Below are 27,407 nucleotides of genomic sequence, written 5' to 3' on the forward strand. Positions count from 1 at the left end.
TATATATTTACAGTTCTGCCCAGAAAGGGATGCTGGATGGCAAATCCACAAAGACAGCATGACAACTACCAAAACTTTTCATTGTTTATACCTTTTAGCAAACAAAGGCATTAATGTCCATTGTTTACAAATTATATAGTTCCCTTAATCAGTATTCTATCTTCTGTTGATTAATGATTCTCTTACTTTTCATGCTGCTTAGTCCACGTTCTCTTCTTTTGGGTCAGTGGTCGTGAGTCAGTGGTAACAATTTGCCAATTAATTACCTTTTACCCAGCTGGGGCTGGTTCAGCACAGTTGCTGAGTTGTCTTTATTGGTTTCTTCCTTATCTTGGGGGTTCTGCCAAATGTCCTGTGGCCTGTAAATTCTACATTCCTTGTGTCCACTATCAGTGGTAGATCCTTATTCCCAAGCTTTATTAACCTCCCTTTAGGTATGAGATTATTGGAATATATCAAGCCCTAAACCTTAAGGCAATTCTACCAACAACTAATTTGTCTTTCTAACACCTGGCCATCACTTAGCGCTTGCTTGTTAGCTGCTCTCTATTTCACAGATTAAATCTCTTTTTGATTAGTCTTAAAAATATACAAAGATCAGACATCAAAGAACATATTTTCTTAAGGAAATTTTTACATATTTCACATTTTGCAACATAATGATGAGTGGCTGAAGAAGCTGGGCTTGTTTACCCTGGAGAAAAGGAGGCTCAGGTGAGATCTTACTGCTTTCTACAGTTACCTGAAAGGGGGTTTTAGCAATGTGAAAGATGGTTCTCTTCTCCCAAGTGACAAGTGGAAATAGCTTCAAGTTATGTCGTTGGAGGTTTAGATTGGGTATTAGGAAAAAATTCTTCAATGAAAGGGTGGTCAAGCATTGGAACAGCTTCCTCAGGGAGGTAGTGAATGCACCATTCCTGTAGTGTCAAAAGACACGTAGATGTGGCACTTAGGGACATGGGGAACTGATGGACCTGCAGTATTAGGCTGATGGCTGGACTCAATGACCCTAGAGATCTTTTCCAACCTTCTATAATTAGAAATGTCAGTGCAGAGGAGTAAAACATTACACTACTGCTGGCAGCTCAACTAACTAAAAACCACATATCCATGGACAGGACTAATGAAGCATCTGTATTTCTACCTTTTTGCCTTTCTTGAGAAGAATTTTTTTTTTTTTTTTTTTTTTTTTCACTTTATCAGGACCCACCCCCTCTTTTTTTAATGAATAAATATATCCTGTCATATTCCAATAATCTGTAATATAGACCAGAAGTAAAGAACTGTATGCTGCTTCTTCAAAGTATAGGTTCCATATTCACTGTGTCCCAAACACTTCAAGATGGCTTGACCTAAGAATAATACACCCAGCTTGCAACTCTGAGAAATTGCTCTGCAACCAGGAACCACTGGAGTACAACAGCCCCATGACACTGTCTCTTCCTGATGAATGTGCCACAAAGAAGGAAGGCAGATAATCCACTCTCCCACAAAGGATTTCTCTGCAAGAAATTAGTTTTTAATTACTTAGTCAAAGTGATAAAGAATGTTTGCCAGTGATTTAGTCTGCTTTTATAGCTCTTCTCTATTATGTAAGGTATTATTTCTGTCAGGAGAAAATTAATTCAGAAATTATTTGCCCTTTCAGTGATTTGATTTCATGTGGTCAAACAGATAGTACAATTAAGCAAGATTCTTTAATTTTTTTTTTAAGAAAAAGTACCTGAAAAATTAATTTTACTACATTGCTTTCTTCTGTTTTTTTTTAGAGATTCTTTCAGAAGATCCTGTTGTTCTAAGGATCAGCATACATACAGCTAAAATATTGACTCAAGTGAAAGAAAGCTCTCAGCTGCTCCACTGTTTTGTTCCATTTCCAAGTGGCTCCTGAATTTGTATGTGGTGGATCCAAAGCTGGGGAATGCACAAGAGCTAACAGATGCATAGTGCCAATGGGTTAGCTGTCAGCACAAGGACAGTGTCAACTGTCATAAAAAATGATAGCAGCATCAAATTGACCAAAATATTTTTAGCATGTCTGGTGTAGAAATTTTTATTAAGATGCCATACAAGTAGGTGGAGAAGTTATTTTTCCTCATATGAAACACTAAGATGACAATTCATAAATTAAAGACAAGTTTTTCTACTCTAGAATAATACTGATAAACTGCTGCAGTTCTTACCTTCACTATTCTTCTAGCCAGTGCCATTATCCTGAGTCTGTGAGCTGTAAAGTGATTAATGATCATGTTTATTTCCACACAGAATTGCTGGCAGAATGGGAATTTATTTACACTAATGGCAGCAAAAGGGAAATCATGCACCCATGACTAAACACCAAAATAGTCATCAGAGGGTGCAATGAGTGTTTAAATAAAAAATCAGAGGCTGGAAAGTGAGGTCTAAGAAAAAAAAAAGAGGCGGGGGGAGAAACCAAAAGCAAGAAGTGGAAAAAACAAAACTCATTGTCATATAAACTAAAGCAAGAGGTTAGGACATGACCTTTACATTAGCAACAATCATGTGCTTTAATTTCCACGATATCTATGTAAGATCATGTTCTTTCCCTAATGATGCTTCACCATGTTCTGTATCTTGTACCTTTGAAAATACACATGACAGCATCTGGCATCTCAAGATAAATGATAGACAAAAGTGAGAGCAATGAAATGCTCCCCTGCTACAGCTACAAAGGTGTGGTGGTTTCAGGCAGATTTTGGGAGAAACCCTCCCACGGGGCCCCCCTCCCCTCCTCCAACCGGTTCGGGAAAAAAGACTTCCTCAGAGAGAAGTGGAAAAAACCTGTTTATTAAACAGGCAAAGCACTCCCAGCACAATACCCGATGACAAGAGCTTCGTGCCGCTTACGGAGGGATAACAAACTTAAAGAAAGTCTCCTTGAGGGTCGTCACTGTGCTCCACTGCTCCGTCTCTGCTGACGCTGGGAGAAAAGGAGATGTGCAGGGCTGGTCTTGGTGGGGTGGGTCCCCCGTGGAGGCCCCCGGTGCTTCCCCAGGTCCTTAGTCCGGAGAGGTTGGAACAGTTCCGAGGAGAGGGCAAAAAAAGCAAAAAGGAAGGAAAAAAGGACAAAAAAAGAAAAAGAAAAAAAGGCAAAAAGCTTCAGCTATTCTACAGCGTCTAACTACGCTAGCACTAAACTAACTAACTGCCGGGGAAAAAACAACAGAGCTTCTTTCGTCTTGCCGTGTTCCAGCTCCCCCGCTTCAAGGTCACTCCGATGAGCAGAGTTTTCCTGGGGAAAAACAAACCACGCTTGCCCTCCCCCCTGCACCCAACAGACGATTGGGGATACACAGTCACCCCAGGACAAAAGGAAATCCCTTGAGATGAGAAAATGGGAAATGATCCCTTTAAAAGCAAGGAACTTGAACAATATATGCTTTTTTTTTTTTTTTTTTTTTTTTTTTTTTTTTTTTTTTTTTTTTTTTTTTAATGGTGTCAGCAACCTCTGAGTAAATCTCTCCTAGATCGACCACCCATGATGAGAGAAGCTGAAATACATAAGCTGATGGATCATGTGTGCCTTTAATGCTTTTGTTGAGTCTCTATTACCCAGTTCAGAAAGGCAAACAACAGCCATGTCAGTTAAAGACTTCCAAATGGTGACAGGAAAATTCATAATTTTTATCTTTATTTTGGAATGGGAAACTTTAGTTTTCACTCATGTTTATGTCTGTGATTTTTATGGGTCTATGGGAAATGCACCTTCAGAATTTTTCTGATATTTCCAACATGCACCTGTCATTAAGATTCAATCAAGTTAATAAAAAAAGCTTGTATTTGATTTTAGCATTACCTTTAGGTAAGTTTTTAGAAGTTTATGTATGTAGAACTGAAGGAGGGGAGGCAAGACAATCCACTAGTCCAGTATGAGTCAGTGTCAGAACTGAAAATGCAATGCATGATTAGCTGTGTCTGCACAAACTTATCCAAGCCAGAAAGCTGCAACACTGCAGGTGCTATGTCCCAGAGAATGCAGTTGTACTGGTTCAGGACATGTGCTGATGTATTTGCACAGTGTTCCACCACCACCTGGATTTACAGGATCAAGTGTGCACTACCTTGAAAATCTCCTAACTCCATCCCAGCACATAGTATAAACATGGGGTAATGTTTAATAAAAAGAGTTTAAGGAAGCTGAAGTATATGTCCAAGACATAAAAATTATTACACACTCAAGCCATTTACCTTTGTGAAGATAAACAGAACAGATTTTTGCCTGTTAAGGATAGACCACATTTGTCTCTTGACAGAGGTGTATCCTGCTGAGTGTATAACAGAGGCAAACCAGTATGCTGAAAAGGTAAATGTGTCCTGTCACTCTGGAAGCAAAGTCCTTCAGAGAAAGAAAACAGTAGTTAAGAGGAAAGACTTCCTGCTATTTATTTTTGTAGTATACAAGTTAGGTGGATAAATAATATTCACATCAAAATGTATGTGTTGGGAAAGGGTTAACAGGAAGAAGACTTTCTTAATTGATCTGAATGTTTATGACACATCACATATTTAGCTTCATCTTCTGGTATGTGGCAACATAATACATCAATAGGAAGATGGAGCCACCACCCAAACCGTTGGTAATGATCCAATTCCACTTTTCTTATCCTTGTCTGTAGTGTTCCTTTTACTGGATTGGTAACTTCTGATGAGAACAGTCAGTGCTTTGCAGTATAATTTCATTCTAATCTATATCAGCAACTAAATTATGGCAGCAACCTGAACTCTCAATAACCCATGAGAATAGCTATATTATCGTGCTGTACTATCAGGATCATGCATCATATGACCCACATGTTTTCATGTTGGTTTACAGGCTTGTTGCTTGCCAGTTGCTGGTTCCAAAGACTAGTGTTTGCAAAATCTTTTATGTTCTTTTGTAGTAAATGAGAAAAAAAGAGATCAGTTCTGAAAAGTCAATGTAGCTGCTATGTAGCTGCTATACATGTATATTATATGTGTACTGCTGCTATATATGTATATATCATGGGTTGGCACAATTTTGTTTTCTAGTTATAGGAAAATGTGAGATTTTTTTTTTTTCCTGCCCTAACCGTAGAGTGGTTTGGGGAGGAGAACAAGGACCTATCAAAAAGATGGCCAGGATATTGGCAGCCAAGTTGACCAATGGGAAATGTCGATGTGACTTTGGAGGGGACATTTGAAAACTAACTGTGGGAGATCAGTCTCTCTCTCTCTTTGGGGATCAGCCATGAGGTGACATCGTGGTCGGGCTGGGCCAGGCCCAGGTTGGGCCCCGCTGCCTCTCTGCACGGCCAGGCCTAGCCGGGCCTCTGAGAGCCGCTGCCCACACAGGGAGGGCCTGGGCCAGCTGAGCCCCTTTCCCCTGCTGCCGGCAGGGAAGAGGAGCGGCTGCAGCTCGGCAGTGCAGAGCCATGTGCTCAGACTGTGGCAGAAGGGGCCAAAACATGGCCCAGCTTAATTGCTGCTGGCAGCAGAGAAAGAAAACCTGCAACTCCATAACAACTCTGAGCTGAGCCACCCTGGATGAGACCGAGGGGTGGAAAAAAGGGCATCTACCAGCTTCTTCCATCAGCACAGCTTTGTATTTTCTTCAGCTCCTGCAGTCTCTCATAGTTTTTGCAAGCGCTAACAGATTTAACCCTTTTTCTAGCAACATGGAACTGTTAAAGCACAATTCTTCCTTGAGAGAAAGAAGAAAGAAAACCAGAAGGTACATAGAAATAGACACTACATGAAGTCAGTTTGATTAGAAGTAAAAGAACTAATAATGTTGGAATAGGATCGAAGAAGTGGGCATTTTTAACCAGACTTTTCTAAGGTAAATTATGAAAAAATGAACTGTTCATTGCAGCATCTTAGTATTATTTGGGTAGAATGCTATTCTAATCAAAATTAAGGACTGATGTAATTGAGATTTATTTGGGAACTTTGAAGCCCCTGCTCTTGGGTTTAAAAAAAAAAAAAAAAAAAAAAAAAAAGGTCTAAGCCTTTGAGACAAAGATGATTTTAGACTAGAAGAAGTTTTCGTAAATAGTACCCCAGATACACTGAGAAGCTTTGCTGATAGAACATCACTGTCTGCGAAAACTCCGGGCGGCAGCAGATGTGTGACATTGGGAGCACAGGACTATTTTGTCTTCTGGCAAACGTCTTCATGAAAAGATCTTAGAAAGACTCTTCTCCTAAAGTAATGAGTGGTTATGTCTAAGTAGTGAAACTGACTGAAAATCCTAAATTGTGTCTTTCTGTGTTGTTCAATAAGGAAGTTAATAGTTTGTAAGAGGAAAGAAGCGTGTTTTAAGGTATCATTCTGTTTTAGTTTAAGTTTTTCTTGTTTCTCAACTTTTTTTTTTCTCTTCTTTTCTCATTCTTTTAATATATGTTAATAAAACTATTTTTGTTCATTTTTAAGCTTAAGCCTGCTTTGTTTGTTTTTCTCCTAATCTCTCCCTCCCACAAAAGTTAATACTAAAACCCCTACATTAATTGGTGTTTCTGCCTGGTTTTATTAAATTAAAGCCATTACAGTATACTATACAGTTAAATTCATAATAATTTACATTATTGTCTTCTAAGTCTAGATAGTAGAAGTATTGTAAAAATAATTGAAGATGGGAAAACATTATTATTCATTATTTCATATCTCTGGTCTCCTCTCTATTATTGAAAGTTAAAGAAGATATCTTTATACTTTCCAGTTGAAACCAATAGGTTACTGACATTGAATAAACACCGATACTAAAGTGCTGTGGTTTTTTTTTTTTCTTTTCTGTCTATAACCATATTTTTGATTCCAACCTCTATAAAAACTGAGGAAGGGGAAACTGAAAGATTTCTATTTTATTTTTCTTCAATCTGTTTTTTGAAATAATTTTAAAGATGGGGTAGAAGCTGTTTAAAGCCCCAGACAATCAATATAATTTGGAATCAGACTTAGTAATAGTGGCTAGAACTTGAAAACAACATCAATGTTTTTCAGCATTTATCCTGTTGGCTAAATATGATCAACTATACAACATATAATGTCTCATGTATTGTCTTGGTTTGGGACAAATTTGGGAGAAAACCTCTGTAGAGGATTCCTCTAAGGAAGCAAGCCTAAATGGCCTCTCCTTCCAACTGGTCCGGTAAAAAAAAAAACAAAACCCTCTTTGGAGAAAAGTGGAAAAAACTATTTTACTAAACAAATGAAGTGCATACAAGTATAAAGAATGAATAATGTGAAACAATAAAACTTCTCCTTCTGAAGTGAGATGGCAAATTGAGAAAGTCCTTGCCGTGGGTGTAGCTCGTCTCTCTCTCTCAGCATGTTCTCAGTCCCCGTCCCTCCGGCGCTGCTGGAAAATGCCGAGGTACAGGCCCCGGTGGGCCGCAGGTGCAGCCCCCAGTGCTCCCCTGGGTTGTCAGTCCAGAGCAGGTTTAAACAGTTCCAAGAAAAAGGAAAAAAAAAACAGTCTAGGGAACTTCTCAGCTTTAGCTAGCTGAAACTAACTAAAAGCAAAAAAAAAAAAAAAAATCTCTGTCCTGCAGTCTCTCCAAGCTTCTGCTGAACACGCTGTCCGCAGAAGAATGTGGAGGAGTCGGGCAGTTTTCTCAAAACAAACTCCGCGCTTCTCCTTGCTCTTAGAATCAGTCTTAAAGGCACAGGACTCAATATACAGCACAAACAGAGCAGACGATTGGGGATGCAAGCATCATAAAGTTACCCTAGGACATGTATATTTATTATTAAAAATTCTGTATTTTATGGAAACAAAAACATGGACATGATAGATTTCAGGCCACTAAAATCAAGGAAATTTGTTTTCAGAGTTGGTGAGAATTAAGAACATAAATGCATTTACTGTTATTTTTATTTATAATATTTTCAGGTTTTGGTGTTTTTTTTTTTTTTTTTTTTTTTTTTTTTTTTTTTTTTTTTGTCTCCCCTTTTTCCTGTTTCTCAGTTCTGCAATACTGGAGACTTGCAGCATCTCTTTTATTTTAATGGAACTTCATATTCTTGTCTACTGCCAAAATTCCTGGCTCTGGGGAAAATAAAAAATAATGTGCAACTGTGAAAAACATAAGATGATCACAATAACTGTAATTAAATGACATTGAGAATTAATTGTATCAAATATTCAGGGGAAAATTCCATTTTAAAGGACACTGTCAAGACATGTTATTCTGCAAAATAACATGATTGTGTCATTGCATATTTCTTTGCAAACTAGTGGTTTAAAAAATGCTACCTTGGTTGTCTTTGGCACCAAAGAAATTGAGGACAAGCTGACAAAGTGTTTGTGTTATTTTCAGACTTTTTAGGACTATTGTTACCAACTACCACAAGCAGCAGTTTGACTGCAGGCACTCAATACCTTCACCTAATTCTTTGGCTCTTCTGAGATTTCTGGAATTTTCATTCCATATATTCTCTCTATTTTCTCCTCTGTGAGTAGTCAAATGGAAATAATGGTTTGTATCTAAGTAAAAAATAAATTAGGCTGCATGCCAGTAATAAGATCCTAAAAGTGAATGTGGTAAAGGTGTTGGAGATAGTGCATCATTCAGTTGCAATACATTATGAGGTGGTAGGCAAAGAGACTCTCTGATGCCCTGACTGGCCTATCATTCTCATTTTCAGGATTTTCAGGCTCTGCACAAAAAAGAGAAGCCAGTGAAATGAGGAAAACCCTGTCACATGCAGCATTAAAAAGGGGGTGGAAAATGTTCTATAGACCATAATCTTTCATACGCTGAGAGAAAAACAAGTCTTTGGAATTTTTTGCTCTTCTTTTTCTCTGACTGTCCTTGAATTTTCCAAAAGACTGAGAGAACTTCTCAGAGTAGTTTTATATCAGGAAGTCAGTGCTGATTATTAGTTGCAAATACACCCTATAATATCTAGTTGTTTATTATCCAGTAAATCCTAGGGCAGAACAAATATAGTGCTTTAAAGTTCTGTAGAACCAGGCACTAAAAGTCACTTTTCACTAAAACCGATGAGATAGTTCTCTGGTGAATTAATTTGAGGTGGTATTTCTAATCTAACGCTGACTATAGGAATACCTAAAGAGAACTATTCTGATATTTTGTAGCAATGCAATATATGGAAAGTAATGATGATGGTGAGGAACTGAATTTTTTCTTCAGACAAATAAATACAGGGCTTGCCTATCTGAATAATCCCTGTGCTGTTGAAGCCAAAATAAGTGATAAACTACCATGATTCATGGGGAGACCTCCATGAGCTAGGATTACATCATCATGATAGGATTACAAAGATGAGGGTCTCATGCTGATGTTCACCTAAGAACTGACTTCTTGGATAGACACTTGCAAGTAGTGCAGTAATGCTGAGATCTCTTTTATCTTTCTGCTAAGATTATAGGAGTAGCTGATGCCTAGAAGCCTCAGCTAAAAAGAATACACTAGGGATGTCAGATGCCCTTTTTAGCGCCTTACTCCTTAGTGATTAAATCTCATCACTTTTAAGAGAGAAGAAATTGTTCTAGAAGATGTGCATTAAAGATGTTTTGTGGGTTGTCAGGAGAGGCTACCTTAGGCAGGATATTGCTGGTGTTTAAATTCCTTGCTCTGTTTCTCATGAGAGACATTCTTTCAGAGGAAGGCAGAGTTATTTGCATCCTGTCTTCGGGATGCTCCCATTACCTGTAGTTCTGTTGTAAACCAGTCTTTCTAGTTAAAGCTGCAGTCACCTACAGGAGTCAAAAAGCCTGCTTTTTCCCTCCAACACATAATCTGTCTCCTGAGTTTCTGAACTGGATCCTTCACTGAACTAATCATGGAAGTGTGAGAGCTGGCTCATGGTTGGAGAAAAATGAGATAGTGGAGAGAGTGCTCTAGAGGGGTATGCAAGGTTTCTTTGAGTAGCTGGTTTGTATCACTGTTAACCTCTTGGGTTTATAAACTGCTAGATTGGACATTATGAAAGAATTAGGTGAGGTTGGCTGGGATCCTTGGGAGTTTTCTGCGTTCAGGATACTATGAATGGATTGGAATTTGTGTCTCTTCTGTTCCTCAGGGCTAACAATACCTTAATCAGAGGTAGCAACAAGGACAACTTACAGAAGCTTTTGCTTTTGCTTGTGATAAGCCTATCAAGTTTTGTGCTTTACATATCTGACTCATTTATTTACCTTTTCCTCTCTCCACCCTCATGATCATCTGTAGTATCAGTAACCGCCATATTTACAGTGCAATGACACAGCTTCTCTTTGTCTGTCTTATGCCATCAGCAGATGTTACTGATCAATCTGCTAGGCAGCTGTGTTTGATGTCCAAAGCCCCAACGTACGAGGGAAAGTGTGGTGTTTGGCGGGTTTCATGGAGAGCTTGTTTCATCCTAGCTGCTGCCTCCTGCCACACTCCCTGCTGCTCCACATCACCGGATTCTTCTATCATGGGAATTCATTGAGAGACTACACACACACACACCCCCTAGGCAATTAAAAAGTTGAGAAGTCAACAATTAATTTGTATCATATTCTGGCTGAGGCTGTGGTATTGTGATGGTGTAGGACAAGGGAGAGAGTAAAAAGAAATGCTGTGATAAGGCTATCACAGCAAAAACCTTTCATTTTTAAAGGACAGTTTTAAGCTGCTAAGAAAACCAAATAAATACATTAATAGATATGAAGCCAGGGAGACCTCAGTGCCATTACATACTCCCTCTATTACCAGCTGTGTAAAATACTCAGTTCTAGTTGCATTGTCCGTGCTGACTGTTTCTCCCAGATAGGTTAAGAAGAGTATAAAAATGCAAATCCTGCTCTGCTGAAGTTAATGATAAATCTCTTATTGACTTATATGGTATAAATTTCAAGGACATTGCAAATACCTGTAAATGAGCCAGTGATGAGCAGATGATCTTCACATGAAAAGCTGTATTCCATTCTCAGTCTGTGGCTCTAGCCAGCCATACTAGTCCACATGTTTACATGACAGACTGCTAATTTAGAATTACTGTATTATTAATTACAAATGCTAGATTAAATATGTAAGATGTTTATGGACTATTTTTAAATGCTGGGTCATGGTCTTCTCTGGGTATTAGAAAAATTCAAACAATAGTAATTTGGTAACAAAATAGAATCACATAAAAAGGTCTGTGCAAATATATCTGAGGTGTATTAAATACCTTCTAAATATAGGCTTTGAAAGAAGCCATAGAATTGCAGTCTTATTTTATACCACAAGCCCTGTTACTTACATTGTTTCTGATTTATTTCATTATTTGTCTTAAAATTATTTCAGGAAGGTGATAAGAGTTAACTTTTATTTGATTTATTACCTGACAGCCTCAGTGTAGGTTTCAGTAGAAAAACAGAAGCTGTTGTGTGTGTGCATAAACACCTCATATTCAGTAAAAGCACACTCTATACTTTATTTAAATTTGTTTCCTTTGTGCCTAGAGTGACTAGAGTTTTCCATAAGGGTTTTTTGTTTGGTTGGTTGTAGTTGTTTTGTGGGTTTTTTCTAGTGATGGCATTTAAGTTTTAGCTTTGGGCCTGCAGGTCTGAGAGACCTTCAGCTTTGCTAATCCTTACCTGATGCAAGAGGTTAATCACATAAAGTATGGATATCTAGGGCCCTCATTTGAGGAGGTGGGAATAGGTGATGAGAGCTGTGCTGGCTGGGAGCAGATGTGTCTGGGGCAGACCCAGGACGCTTTGTTGCACAGTGCTGGGTGAGAATGAGTGGATGAGCCTTGTACTGAGTCTGTAAGAGGAAGGAAAGGCTTTGGTCTGAAGGACCAAAGTGGGACATTTTTAGCAACATAAAAAGTACTTTACTGTTATAAGCTAAAGGAATGAAATTGGTAACTTATCACAGAAGAAAATACACCCTCAATTTATGAGCTCAATCAGCAGAGATGGTGTGGCAGTGTAATCAAGAGATGTAAGGCAATGCAAATATGAAGTAACCATCTGTTTTCCTCTAGGCTTTAACAGACCTTGTATTTTGTTTCCACTTTGAAGAGTTGTCTTTATGGTTCATTGTCTCCTCCCCCTTCTTCTCTTAGTTTATGCCTCTGATGAAGAGTTAGTGCACTTATCAGGCAAGGTTTCTGGTAATGTTTCAGTTTATAGCCTCAGCCTTTCCATGAGCAAACATTCTCAGCAACCTTTAGCCTCTCTCTTTTCCTGGGTTTTGCTGCTTCTAGTTTTTCACCTTGAAGTGCCACCTAGTACGCTGGAGGGATGGGCAGAGGTGAGGGAAGGGAAGGGGATAGGGAAGTGCAAGAGAGAAGGATTGCACAGCCTGTCTGAATCTACGGAGTGGAAATCTCTTTCTGTCCAGGAACAAAATCAATGTAGAGTATCTGAAAGAGAGTTAGAAGACAAAAAGGAATGGGAGAACACACACAATGGGTCTAAACTGAGCAATGATGAAGCAACCGGTATTGGTGCTGGCCGTTTGGCCTTTGTTATCCTCACTGCAGCTGCTGAAGCAAGTGGGTTCAAATCGGTGTAGCAACAACAGTTACGTGATCAATGTGATGCTCATGAATTACTCGGATTTCCCATCAAGTACTGATAGTTTGAAGTTAGCTGTGAAACAAGCCTTGGAAAGGGTACAAAAGGAATTACAGATGACAGGTAAGTCAATGGCTGTTGGTTACCCCTCTCTTTGTGTGATTTCTTGTCACACTTTGTGTCACAGTTTTATACTCATCTGACCATTAGCAAGGTGCTTCTCAGATGGGCTCCTTGCTTGCCCATCTTATGTAGATCTTATGCAAATAATCACCTCTCTTTGTATAAATAGAAATGCTCTACAAATAGGCAGAACCATATATGTTTTCATGGTGTTTGGGCAGACTCTTCTTGCATGCTTCTCTGGAGATGTTGAGCTGGGTTTGGTAATGTAAAAATTATTAAACTGGATCAGACGAGACCAGTGGTCCATCTAGTGCAGTAACTGGGTTGCCCTTGCTTCCTCTCCTGACTGGATTAGCCTCTACTTTCTGAAAATGATTTTCCTCTTGACCCTATCTGTTGATCACATCATGTTTTGAAATGTGAAGTATCTGCAGTCCATATTTTCCTTCATTTAGAGTCATGTTGCTTTTATTTATTTTGATATCTTACCTCTCCTTTCAACATCTCCAATCTATTGTCAGTCTCTAGAATATCATGGGAAAAAGATATTCCAAGGAAATAATAAAAGAAATAGTATCTATTCCCTATCTGCCTTCTAGTTTAAGAGATTTTGCCCAATTTTATTGGAAAGTGGTCTCTCAGTTTCTTCTTACAGAGCCTTAAAAATTTGTCTAGTAATGGCCAACACTAGAAGTACTTTTTACTGAAAGTACTAACACTCAACAGAAGTCAGCAGTCCATATTGGAGTGGACTTCACAGTCACATCCATAGTAGTGGGGGTTAGGTTGTAGGTAGACCTTGCAGAAGCAGGGAGACCTTGTAGTGTAGGGCTGCTCAGACCTGTGTCAGAAGGAGAGGGCTAATAGTGTATTGGTGGTTACCTGCAATTCATGATGCTGTTTGCTTTTACATTTGTGTCACAGGGGAAAATGTTACAGTGGATGCCATCTTCCACCCCTTTACTTCATCACTCTATGTCTCACAAGGCTGCCGTACTAGCACCTGTGAAGGTGTGGAGCTCATCAAAACCATTTATGTGAGTAGCAGACTTCTTTCCTTCTGCTTGGGTGTGCATGTGTGTCTCTGTCTTTCCTTCTTAACCTTTCAGTTCCAAAGAAATTTGACAGGGAAGTGAAGTTTTCAAGGAGAAGATGTTCCTGTATGTTTTGTGAAAAGAAGTAGGCAAATACTGGAGAGAGATTGTATGAATGCTTCCCAGAGACTGCCTTCAGCTTCTGGCTCCTTTCCCTATGCTTAAGTTGTCCTCCTTTTTATATCTGCACAACTCTTCGTGTGGTCAGACAGCCAAAGCACTCCATTAAAAAAACCCAACAAATCAACAACTGAAACACTCAAAACAGCCCGAGCAGAGCAAAAAGGTCCATTTCCAACTGATACAGATCCTAATCTGGTTCACCATCGGTTTACACAATACACAAAAGAGAAAGCTGTAGAGAGCTGTGATGAGGTTGGGGACCTGTGGGCAGAGAAATCATTATGCTGGCACTGTTACCAATGAAATGGTTATGGAACTATGCCCAAAGGGCAAAGATGAAGTGCTTCCTTCTCATTAGAAATCACAGAAATCACGTGAGAGAAACTATGTGAATGCTTTCATATGAGGAAAAGCTTCAGTTAAAATTGGTGCATTACAATAAGCCGTGTTTCTGAAGATTTTCACACCTATGAGTGAAACTTGGTCAATCCAATGAGAATTTTCAGGTCTGTTAATCTGTGACCATGCTCTAATCTTTGCCAAGAAAATGTCCCTCATGACACACAAAGATACAGGTCAGGCCTCATTTGATGGTCATGGAAGGATTTTTTTAAATGCTAGTTTCATATGCACTTAACTAATAACTTTTCTGATACACAGTACCTTGTAATACCAACCACACTGTCTTCTGCAAATGCAAACTCTTCTGGGGTTCATAATTTCAAATGTGCAACTATAACAATATTTTAATCATTACTTGCTGTCTGTGTCTTAACAAATTTTGTACTCTATATTTTGGTTTTCTGTGATTTTTTCCTCCTCCCCTTTGTTTGTTCTTTTAAACTTTCTGTAGCTCCTTTCCTACTCATCTCTTGCTTTTGCTAGATAAATTCTGCGACTCCTCATATCCTACAATTTTCTTCATTCTCCTGTCCTTCTCTCTCTGCTTTATCCCATATGACCCTTTTTGATCCCTTGCAGGATTCTGGCACACTTGGCTGTGCTGTCATAGGACCCGCTTGCACTTATGCCACCTACCAAATGGTCTCGTAAGTACCAATTCTTCCATCTTATATTGTGATGTTAAAGGAGTCAGCTGCTGAACAAAGTTGTTTTGTGAACAACAAACCCGCAGAGACTTTGGTGTTTAGAGTACATCAGACACCTTGAGGTCTACAGTCAAGGCAGGAAGACTCTTATGCATAGCCACTCTGGTGGGTGGAAGAAAGTCCTCTTCCAAAGGCCGTGGATAAAATTCCAGCTTTAGTAAGGAAATTTCTAAATCCTGATAGTAAATTGAATGATTGATTGAGGAGCAGCTGGAAAGCAGCCCTGCAGAAAGGGATGTGGAGGTGCTGGTCAGCAGCAGTCTCCACATGAGTCAGCAGTGTACCTAGCAGCGCAGAGGGCAAACCCTATCCTGGGGTGCATCAGACACAGCATCACCAGCGGGTCAGGAGAGGCGATTATCCAGTTGTACTCAGCGGTTGTGTGGCCTCACCTTGAACACTGTGTGTAGTTCTGGGCCCCCAATTTCAGAATGATGTGAAGCTCCTTGAATGCTTACAAAACTGTTGAAAGGGCTGGAAGGCATGTCCTGTGAGGAGCTGAGGGCACTGGGTTTGTTTAGTTTGGAGAGAAGGAGGCTGAGGGGAGACCTTATTGCTTTCTGCAGCTTCCTGAGAAGGGCAAGTGTAGAGGGTGGTGCTCATCTCTTCTTCCTGGGATTCAGCTACAGGACAAGTGGGAATGATTCAAAGCTGTATATATGAGTTGCACATCAGGAAGCATGTCTTCAGTGAGAGCATGGCCAAACACTGAAAGAGGCTTCCTAGAGAGATAGATCATACCTTAAGCTTATCATGTTTAAAAGGCACTTGGACAATGGAGTTAGTAAGTGGTCTAGTGGAAGGTGTTCCTGTCCATGGCAGGGAGTTTGGAAGTAGATGAATTTTAAGGACTCTTCCAACCCAAACCATTCTATGTTTCTGTGAATTAAATGCTTTAGCTTTTGGTCAGTCCTGAAGTAGTCAGGATTGTATGATTTTTGTAGGTCCATTTTAACTGAAATAATCCATTCTCTTCCATTCTAAGTCTGTCAGGAAAAAAAAAAAAAAAAAAAAAAAAAAGAACCTGTTTAATTGGTGAAATACTCTCCCAGTCATTATTTATTACATCATCTATGTCTGTTTCTGTTGCAATAAGTAAAAACCCTGTAACTGGGTAAGTGGACTTTACCTGGAAAATAAAATTTTGTCGCAATAATGGAAACAACTCTTATGGCCATGGTTTTTGCAGGCAAAATTCCCTGTTACAAAAAACCCACCATTCAAGAACAAAAATATTTTGAGTTTAGTCTTATAATATAGCAGCATCCAGGAATATACTTCTGTTCTTAAAAGCTTACTGTGTCGGTGTATAAAATGATCTTTGTTTTACAAATTCCTTGTCAGCAGAGGGCTGCCTTAATTTTTTCCCCCTGTACTGTTGTACAGCTCCTAAAATACACCTTTGTGAAATGAAAAGATTTTTCCTTTGAATTGTAGGAGTAAAATTTTTTTGATGGCAAAAAGCTGCAGCACTGTCCCAATAAGGAGATTAAATCCAGCCCATGGTAATGGCACCAGGGAGCAGAAGCCTGTCTTGAGCCTTTGGGCTCCTGTCACAACCCTTGGGGCTGAAATGGTGTGTGGTACCCCAAAGGGCAGGGGTAATTGGGGACAGTGTGAGAAGCTGAGTGGAGCAGTTCAAGAGGGCTTTTTGGCACCAATACAGACTTAAAATCTGCTTGTGTTCTTGAGAAGCCTTCTGGTTCAGGTTCAAATTGTGTTAAACTAACTCAGGGCACAAGAGGGGAGGGAGATGAGGATAGAAATCAGGTAGCTGCCTTGGTGCAACAGCAGTCTGTTCAGACTTGTCCTCTTATCTCTTCCTTCAGACTTGAAACAATACTGAGCCTGCCTCTGATCTCTGTAGGGAGTTTTGGACTGTCCTGTGACTACAAAGTAAACCTAACCCGCCTTCTGACCCCAGCCAGAAAACTGAACCAATTCTTCTATCATTTTTGGAGGCATTCTGATCTGCCATTCAAAACCACGACCTGGGAATCTGTCTACATTTACAAGAGAACTGAAACCTCCGAGGCATGCCTCTGGTAACATCTCGATTCACCTCTGACCCAGCTGTTCATAAATGCTGTCTCCACCCTCAGATACGGTTTCTGCAAAGTGTTCTTTCAGTCCTACACTTTGAGAGGTGCCTTACTACTACCAAGAAATGAAAGAAAAGATGAATTGTAGCTTTTAGCTGTAGCACTTATCTGAATGTGTCTCTCAGTCTGTTTTAAATATTTGCAAGCCTTTGCTTTTCTTTTGGATAACATAGCCCACATGTTGTCTGTGATGAAAATACTTGTTTACAGCATCCTTAATATAAATAGTGTGGCATGAGATGCTCCTCCACAGGCTCTCCATAGATGCCTTTTTAGGTCAGGGGTCTTACTAAGTTCTTAAAATGTTTCTTTGCATTAATGGCTTCGATCTGTAGGTACTATTTCCAAAATCCATCTATCTTTCTTCAAACAAAATCACCCTAGTGACTGCAGAGCCTAAGCTATACTCTCACCAGTTTGGGGCAGAGGAGACAGCATTCATTTTGTGATCTGAAACATCAGGCTGTGCTTGATTCTCAGAAGTGCTGGATTTTCTCCTTGCTTTGGCTGCTTTTAGACAAATAGACTCTTTAATATACCAGTATTTATAATTACTTTTCTGTTGTTGAGTCATATTTAATTTTCAGCTCATGCGAGTGTTTCTATGCTCCTTTGATTTTTTTCCCCAATTTTGGGATATAAAAAGCTTATTAGTTAAAAAAATCTCATTTCTCCTACTAATTTTATAAACATAGCTGAAAGGTAGCAGTGTTCATGAAAATAACTATTATATATATTTCTAATTCATAACCTGAGGGACTTGCAGAATTCTAAGCAAAATTTATGGCTGTGTTTGCTTCAGATTGATAGAAGCATATACTTCTGGAATATATTGGATACAGAATTAAAAGGGTTTTTTTTCTGAATTAAGAGACATAAAACCCAATTTCCATTTAACTCTTTTATAGGTATTTATGGACTTTTATAGTTTCCTTCTTCTTAGTATAGATAGCAACTTGATCACATGATGTAATTGCTATGATTACTTCTCTTCGATGTTTTGAAATATCAGTGCACTTCGCTCATTTCTTACTCCAGTCCCTACTCCTCCGTGTTTGCAGCTGTAATTGCCAATGCACTACACACACTTTAGCTAAATCTCTTTAATTCTTCAAGTTTCATACCTTTCAGTGAAGTAATTGCATGGAAGTTATTTCTGACCTTTCCAAGTGTTTCTTATTTCACTTTTTTTAATGCTTCTGACCAGGATCTTCTTTATGACTTCAGAATTGTTCAAGCCCCTTTATTGTTGAATTAACAATAAAAAAATTAATTTTGTATCTCTGCCCACTTTTCATCCTAATTTAGTTGTAACAATGCACCTCATCCTGCCTTAATAGAAACTGTCAATGTGAAGGTTTTTAAAATCAAATTTAAAAAGATCTATTTTCTCTAAAGCACAGGTATTACTGCATGAGCTAATTGTTTTTCCCATATACATATTAAAAAAAGTGAATACCACAGTGATAACAGAATGAGGTTATGTTTCAGCTATGCCTATGTTTCTGTAAATTAATGGTTAATGATTCTGTTCCTGCAGGAAAAAAGAAAAAAGGAAACAAAAGGAAGCAAAACGTATTTAGTAGCTTATAGGACTGAGATCTCAGTGCTGGTAGATCAAAGGTTATGTACTTTGAAAACAATGAGAGTTCTTTTGGTTTTCCCTCTGCATTAACTTTATTTCAGATAGAATATCTCTTCTCAGAAATAACATATTGAAGCAAGAGTAGAATTCAGGAGCTGACTGTTTTTCCTTAATCATTTGGCAAACTTTACTTGCTTTTTTTGCTGAGCTCATTTTTCCCTTCAAGTTCTAACTGTTTCTGTATAGTTTTTTGTTGCTGCTTTTCTTCCTTTACTTCTCTCACAGTTGGGGTACATGTGTAGTTTTTATCTCATTTATTTCTGTAGTTCCTGTTTAGTCCTTTGAACTTTCACATGTGCCTTCTTACATTACCACTGATGTCTAAAATAGCAAAGCTTCCGGGCTCTGCCTCACTGTTAGTTTCACTTCCTGCAATTTCCTCATATCCCTGATTTTTTTTCTTAATTGTTAATGTCTTATTACATCATTGCATTTTCCAAATCGATCCTTTGTACAACCGTGCTGAAATATCTTTGGTTGACTTTCCAAGCATTTCTGCATCTTTCATGCCATGTGTTGATTCTTTCACTTTTATTGCTGCAGAAAAGGTTTCATACTGGCTTATAAACAGTCTTGTGTGCTCTGAACAGCCTATCTTTCACTATGGTTGGTTTAGGAAAACGTGAGGGGTTAGCAGTTTCCTGACGATATCTTTGCTCCCTTGTGCTAGGTACATGAATGCTTTAGATGCTGGAATCACAGAGTTCTCTGAAAAACTCAAGTTCAAGGATATTTTAAGAACTCCGGAGCTGCTTAAAAAAACTGTGAAAAATCCAAACCGGAAAAGCAATGGTAAGAAGGGGTTGAGACTGCGCTGTTCCTGCAAGTGAGTTGCTTTTCCAAGGAAATCAAACCCACCCCTTAGTTAGGTTATAGGGAAAGACTTTCACCAGAAATGGTGGAAACAAAGATATACCATTTTACATGAATGTAAAGATAAAATGACCCAAAGTTCCTAGATTCTTCTCTTCATCCTCATAAAATATGGGGGAATATCCTGGTTCCAGAGAGCTTTTGGAGTAAATTATCCCATCTAGGCACAAGCTCTTTTTTGTGAGGGATTCAGAAATCCAGGGATCATGATTTCTCTAAGAAGGGCTTTAAATACTACAAGAATATAGGTACTGCAAGCTCTCTATCATGTGTTTGCAGCCCTGGTACATTTATGGGCCTCATTTTGCCATCAAGGGGCACTTCTGGAAATGATTCATCTAAACTAGAAAAATGAATTAACAAAAACCTCATCTTCTCCTAAGACTAAGTACCTGGTATCAGCAGGCCAAGTGAGTGTGTGAGTGAGCAAGCTAATGAAACCATTACTTGAAGGCCATTTAACCTGAAAATGTTCATATAGAGTAGCTGTTATGGCACCACAACTCCTAATGCTTATTTGAGTGAGATAATGGTAGTGCTCTGGTGCAATCAGGCAGAAAATGGTGCAGGTGTTGAAGCACCTTTTACCCCTTCCTCTTAGATATCCTGGTTTTACTGCATAGAGGCTGGAGCTCTGTGCCTGGGCCTCAGTACAGCACAGATAATGTGCCTTAACCCAGAGCTGCACTACTGCCTGCTACTCAAACATGGGGGAACAGGCAAACATCATCTTCTTGTCTGTAAATCTCACCAGTCTGTCTCCATTTTTGCCCATTCTGTAGTGATCATCATGTGTGGCTCTCCAGAGGATGTCAGCACAGACCTAGGGACGGAGAAGGTGGATAATGACATTGTTATCATCCTGATAGATCTCTTCAAGTAAAGTACCAACTTTGCTTTTCTTCTTTTCTCTGCAATTTGCTGATGGATACAGATAATGGAAATAGTCTGAGTGGAACTGTTTTGTTGAAGAAATACTCTTTCACAAAATATTTTCTATTGCTATCTTTCCTCACATCTTGCCATTTATGTAATGTGCATAGTGTTTAATTCATGCCACATCCTATTCAAAATCCCTTTTGGTTCATATAATATTTTTCTAAGGCAACGACAGAGCAGGTAGGTTTCATGTTGTCCTGTCGGCTCCTCAGTGCAGGAAACCATGAAAGAAGCACAGAGTCCAAAGTCAGAATGGTCATGAGATATGGTTCATTTGAGATATGGAACATTTTTCGTGCACTCTGCCCAATCAGACAATTATGTAAATAGGACTTACGGTATATTTTTCTAGATTCCATTTATTCAAATTTTAAATTATTTATGTGATGCAACTGTTCTCCCAGTTTATAACTCTTGCACTTCATAAACATCTTTTCAACATCTTTATAACCACAGAAACGTAACTTCTCAGAGAAGTTTCTTAGTATACAACCTAGGTTTTCTACTGTTTAATTTCCTCTTAGTATTGCTAATTACAAAACTATAGAAGATATCTGACATAAATTGGCCTTACCAATGGTATCCTCAAAGGCTTTGGCTGTATACAAGGACTGAGACCTGATCTGTGGCCCTAAACCTAAGTGACGCAGCAGAGATTACATCTGTACGACTAAGTGTAAATACCTAAACCAGGTGTTTTTTGGGTGTGTAACATCAGTTGCCATAGCAAATCACAGTCTGGGAGAAAGTTCATTGCCTGGGACAGTGCTGGTGGTGTGGATGGATGGATGGATGGATGGTTGGATGGATGGATGGATGGATGGATGGATGGCAAATGTGTGTGCCTATGTCTTGATATTACTTCACTGCTGATGTAGCAAAAAGATTCCATGAACTTTGAGGGCCAGCGGGACTTCCCAGCTCTTGTGTCTAAAGCTGACCATAACAGGTCAGTTCTGAGAAACTCTGGGTTAATGACTTCAGAGATTTAACCTTTGGTTCCAAACTGGATCCTGTTCAGGTTTTAACAAGATCTTCTCTGTCCTTTGTGCTTTCAGGTTCACCATATCTATTTTTCAGAAGTGCCTCTAAGAGCTTTCGGCATTCCACAGTTCCAGGCATTAGGAATCCCCATTTACTTTTCCTGAGGCAACTGGCCTCAACTCCTGTTTCTTTGCAAATGCACAATGGGAACTATGTATTCGAGTGCTTTAACACTGGTGTTGTAGATATAATTGTTGCATTACAGTAGGTGAGGATGATTAGGGGATTCTTTGCTGTGATAGGCATCCTTCTGATATACCCAGCTGCCTCAGGCTCTATATATGGTACCCTTCTTAAACTTTCTACAAACCCCTTATTTTGCTGAGTATCTCAAATCACATTATTATTAGAAAAAAAACAAAATACAGACAACTGTATTAGATGAAAACTCAAGTAGGAGGGAGAGTAGGCAATGTCTGGTGCTTCCACAGGGGTGAAGTGCCTCTGAAAAAGTGATAGATTTAAATTTTCTTCAGCTCTGAGCTGTCTGGCAAGCAGGACACAGACACAGTCTTTAAGACTCCCTCAAGAGAGGTCAGGTGTTGGAGGATTATCCAGTCTGGTGGAGTCTAATGAGGTTTCCTTTCCAACTGTCTAGTTGAGTCCAAGCCTGGATGTAAAACATTTTGAAATTCTTTAGGGTGAAAAGTGCGTTGTAAAACTCAGAGGGTTCAGGGAAAGGCAGGGACAGGGCTCTGGTGTCAGAATCGAATCAGAATGGCCATGGAGCAGAGCTTATGCTCTCTAAAAAGTACTGACTGTACTGTATAGTCAGTACTGATTGACAAAATAAAAGGATGATCAAACATGAATAATGAGAGAAGGTTCATACAATTATTTTCTTTCTATCAGTCTAGCCATAGCAATGACAGATGCTGCCAGTTGACACTAATATCTATTGCTAAATTATTCTTTAACATGTGAATCTGGTGGTGGTCAGTCTGTGAAGCACTTCCTGGTGGCCTGTCAGGGTGATGAAGCCAAAGATGATTCCTGAAAGCTACATCTTCTGCTTGTTTTAGCAGAGTTTTCAAATTGACACAGTTTCCTCTGATTTTCCTATCTCACTGAATTAAACAAATGAATCAATAATCTGCCCTCTGCACTTCTGTGATTGTTTTGTCCCCTCCTGTTAAAGGCTTTTAGTGCAACTCCTGCTGTGCTTAATTCTAGCAGGAAATACCAAAATTAGAGGAACAAGCAAAAGGAGTGCAGAAGAGCTCAGAAACAGGCACAGAAATATGAAGAAACTGTGATTGCAGTATTGTGGATTCCAAGGAGAAACTGAGTTTTAATAAATGTAAACTCTGCTTGAAAAAAAAGAGGAAATAAACAGTACAGAAAACAGTTACAATAATACCAGTAGTTCACAACAACCTTTGAGTGTCAGATTGGCAGATCTCCTTAATATTACCTCTTAATATATTTAGGCCCAAAAGCTGGCATCAGGGGATGAATGATATAAAGAGTTGTGTGTATGATGAAATTTTATTTTTAGAACTACTGTTTTAACTTGTTAAATAACAGTGCTGTTGGGAGCAGGTGAGTGATTCTGTCATGGATACCACTGACCCTGTTGTTCATTGTTCTTGGGGTTCTTGTGCTTTGCTTTGCAGTAATGTGTACTTCAGGAAGAATATCTCAGCTGATTACATGCACCATGTACTTGTCCTGACTCTGCCACCAGCTAATTACAGCTACAATACTGTAATTAGAGACTACATAGAGATGGAGGACAACATCCTGGTAAGAACACTATTTTATATCTGATTATTGCATTCAGTTAATTCCTGTTCATGTATGAGGAAATGAAAACTAAAAATGCAGCTGTAATCAACTTGTCATGCTTCTAAACTGGTATTTCCTTATATTATTGCAGGATGGCACTTTGTCATGATGTAATGATGTCAAAATACAGTATCATAAGGCAAATCTGCAGGCTGTCATATTCCTGCTTTGTGAAGTTCAACTCAAACTTTTAATTTGTTCTGCATGTGTCATATTCACCAGCCATAAGGGAGACTTATAGGCACATGCTTTTTCCGCTCCACATCTGAGTGACTGACAATCTTACATGTAGCTGCAGGACATCACTCAACAAAAATCTATAAGTGTAATTGAGATGTGAGCATGGAAAGTTCAGAACTAATAGTTGTTGACTAATTTGTCTGTGCAGATATGTCTTAGAGATGACAACCATTGCATTTTCTTTCCAGTGGCTTTCCAGATAAGCTTCAAAAACAGGAAACTTTTTTTTCTGTAGAAAGTAAGTTTTGGTGTTGCATTTTGTTGTTGTTGTTGTTGTTTTTTTTTTTTTTTATTTCCAGAGAAGCAGAAAACTTATGGAAATGCTGTATTTGTTTAGTGAAACTGATACTCCTGCTGTCTGCCAAGGAATCAGGTCTCTCATGTAGAGTTCTTCCCAGGATTTGTGGCTTTGAGCTCCAGCTCCCCAGCAGGCAGCCTGAAGCTTCTTGTTGGATTTACAGGGCTTCTAGGTCCCCCCAGTCTGGGCTCAGTGCTTTTTGGGTGCCAGCTCTATGGCAGGCTGCTGGAAATTCTGGCACAGCTCCTTGCCCCTGACCTGTGGCCACCGGGAAGCCCGAACTTGCTGGCACCACACTGAATTTCCTGCACAGAAACTCTAATCCAAAGCTAGGGTCTTTGGGACACACTGAGCAAAGCAGAACTGTCAAGAACCCACAGTGTAGGATTTCTTGAATCCTTTGCATCAGGATCAGCATGCCAGACCTTTACACTGGCCTCTTTTAAGTTTTCAGCAACTTCCTGTCTTCATACATCAAAAATATATTTTGTTTACCTTTCTTTTTCAAAACGAGAACGCTCATGGGGCATTGGCCATCTACTCATGCAGTGTTCAGCAGATTCTGGTCTTCCATGCTGGAGTTTCTGCCAAATGGAGCCAATTAAAGTTATTATAGCTTTATGACAGAAACATGAACTCTCAAACTGCCGTTTTTTATTTTCTTTTGTTCTAGATGGAAGATGACTTTCTTGCTGGCTATTTTAATGCAGTGTTGCTGTTTGGACATAGTCTCAAGAAATTTGTTGTCTCCCAGAGCACAGTGTCACCTCACAGTTTAATCAATGAATTCCGAAACACCACTTTTGAAGGTAAAAAAAAGGACCATCCTGTGCAGGATTCACTAAATTGATGAGGGGAAATAAATTTGATTTTAAACACTGTTAAGATAAGTTACTTCCACACTAAACAAGTCCAAACGTTTCAATGAGTTTTATTCCCAGATTTTTTTCTTTATATATAATTTCTACAAGGATGTTATTTTCAGTGTTTGATGTTCAAAATGACTCTGAAGTCACTTGGCTGAGCTTTAATTAAGTAGTTTCAACCTTTTCCAGTTTACAAAGCCATGTATGCCTGGGTACCGGCAGTGTGGGTCTAGGCCAGCCGACAGTGGGTGGCTCTACTTAGTCGGCTTTCTTGTTCCTCTCGCAGGTTGTCTAGCACTGGTGGGCTTTTGTTTTGTAGGCCATTGGCTTAAAATCACAGAATTCAGACATTAGGAAAAGACAGAGGCAAAACTTACACAAAGAAGTGAAAACATTGTCTCTCTGGGAGTATAATCCCTGTTGTTTCTTCACATTAGAGATGATGACTGAAAGTTTTGTGTATATGTCCTACCTACATTCAGCAAATATATGTTTAGAAGTTTAGCAGATTTTCCTAAGATAGGAAAGGCTGCAGAGTTATCTTTGCTTTAACCATGGTATCCAATACCTAGCAAAATACAGTTTACTAATTCCTCCTGGAGACAGCATCCCTTTCTGAATATCAGTAAACTCATCTCTTCAGTTTGAGTTTGAAAGTTAAGTTGCACAAACATTTTTACTCATCCAAAATACAGCACTGTAATGCTCATCATAATTTATAGGTTTAGTTTAAAAAAAAAAAATCCCAGAAGTGATAGGTATTGAATCACCTTCATTCTTTCTTGTGATGGAGTCTGGTACAGCAGGGATTTCATACAATAATTATTTTGACATTAAAAAGGTGGACCATGAAAAAGCATCAGTTTTTGAGGTGAAAAGGGAGAAGGTAATTGCTGAAGTAAAATAATGCTGATACTGAACTTAGGAGAAGTAAAACAAGTCAGCAGCAGCAAAAGGACAATCTGAAGCTGATCAAAATATCCTCCTATTAAAAAAAAAAAGGGAAAAATGAAGTTGAGACTTTCAGGAGTGGTGGATATTGGCTAAGCTTGTGCTCATGTTGTGGCAACTGACTTCATGGGAGCAAAGTCAAGCTGTGCTGAGGGATTTAGGAAGTTCCAGTTTAAAATCCTTATAATGTGGTGCACAGGCAATTTCTCAATGTGCACATTTGCTGACATACAGAGAGGGAAGGCTAAAGGCAAAAAGAATGTGGTTAAAACATTATTATTAGAGCTTTCAAAAGAGTAAAGGGAATGAAAGTATCCTTGTATTTCCTTTATTGCTGATAGATTCAAACTGCAGGTGGAAACAGACTATTTAACTTCTCACTTCCAAAATGCTCTCTTCAAGGGAAGTGACTCCGACATTCTTGATTATGCTGAAGAAATCTGACAGGTATATTTTCCTATAGCTAGAAGGGGACTTTTATCATCAATGCTGTCAGTTCAACCCATTTAATTGGATTTTGTAGAGAAAGCATAGTGTGGTGTTAAAAGGGAAGTAGCACCACACTGAACTGATATGTATCTAGCCTGTACATGAAGAAGAAAATGATCCTAAGTATCAGAAATCCTTTTATTTATTCCATCCTTCCTGCCCCATATTTGTGTTTCTGAAAATGCAAGCCCTCTGACTAATTCCTTGTGTCTGCAGGTGTAGTGGGTCCTGTGACTCTGGATGAATTTGGAGACATTGATACCAATCTGACTGTGCTGTACACATCACAGACTGCAAATTATGTATGTATGTCCAGGGTGCAACTCTTCGACCTTATATATGAAAGAAGAAACAAAATGCCCTGTACTATTTCATAAGAATGATGAAAATAACTACAGCAGGAGTGGTGGAGTGCCAAGCCATGCTCTGCATGCCGGAAGGGGGTCATGTGAGGTGTGCTGGACACTGATAGGATTGATGTAATCTAGTGATACAGTAAATGAAGTGCAGCTGGTATTTTTTGGGATTGGTAAATTTATTTTCAGAAAGAGAGGAGGAATGAGAAAGAATATGGCAGCCAAACGTGTGGCTACACTGAGAAATGCACCACTGTAGCAGGAAAATTAATTTGAGTTTAGTAAATACATTAATTAATTAATTAATTAATTAAGTCTGAAGCATGGGACAAAAGAGGGTGAACAGTTGCTGACTGCATTTCTTCCCTCCTTCCATCTGTAGTTCAAACCTCTTCTATATTTCAACACTCAAAGCAATGAGACATGCGAGGTGACTAACAGTCCGGATTTTGTCTGGAAGAACCACAAGCTACCCAGTGATACTCCAGGCACTGGTGAGACACCCATTAAACCTACCACCTATCTCTTTGAAGACAAGTCACACAGTCCACAGATCCACCTGCTGTGTGATCCAGCATGCCACCTTCACAGTGCCTCCAGCCAGTGATGCCAGGAGCTGGGTGCAGAGCAGCATCTTTCCTTCCCCTACCTCATCCCCCCATGTTCTCTGCCTCCAGTCTGGTTCGAAACGTTTATTTCTGTTTAGGTGCTGATACTAAGTCTCTTGAAAACTCAATACTGTACCAGTGATTATGAGGAATACCATGGGTATTCCAGAAGAAGTCACCCCTGAAGAAATAATCTTCACTAGAAGATGATAGTGGTGTGAACTGCTTGAAATACTGTTCGGGAAAGGCAGCAGAATTAAGTTTATGATGG

At 39.2% G+C, this 27,407-nt stretch overlaps 1 protein-coding gene across 1 annotated transcript in view; it reads left to right on the forward strand.

Moving 5' to 3' along the window:
- The first annotated feature begins 12,394 nt into the window (after positions 1-12,394).
- Positions 12,395-27,407, forward strand: part of GUCY2C (guanylate cyclase 2C) — a 52,208-nt gene continuing 37,195 nt past the window's right edge. The window contains exons 1-10 of the mRNA XM_040061875.1: positions 12,395-12,608; positions 13,536-13,648; positions 14,810-14,877; positions 16,767-16,982; positions 19,355-19,476; positions 20,340-20,436; positions 23,157-23,286; positions 24,540-24,675; positions 26,389-26,474; positions 26,911-27,022. Coding sequence (XP_039917809.1) covers positions 12,395-12,608; positions 13,536-13,648; positions 14,810-14,877; positions 16,767-16,982; positions 19,355-19,476; positions 20,340-20,436; positions 23,157-23,286; positions 24,540-24,675; positions 26,389-26,474; positions 26,911-27,022 — 1,294 coding nt within the window. The remainder of the gene's footprint in view (positions 12,609-13,535; positions 13,649-14,809; positions 14,878-16,766; positions 16,983-19,354; positions 19,477-20,339; positions 20,437-23,156; positions 23,287-24,539; positions 24,676-26,388; positions 26,475-26,910; positions 27,023-27,407) is intronic.

This window comes from Hirundo rustica, chromosome 4 (genome assembly GCF_015227805.2).
Source record: "Hirundo rustica isolate bHirRus1 chromosome 4, bHirRus1.pri.v3, whole genome shotgun sequence".
Taxonomy (NCBI): domain Eukaryota; kingdom Metazoa; phylum Chordata; class Aves; order Passeriformes; family Hirundinidae; genus Hirundo; species Hirundo rustica.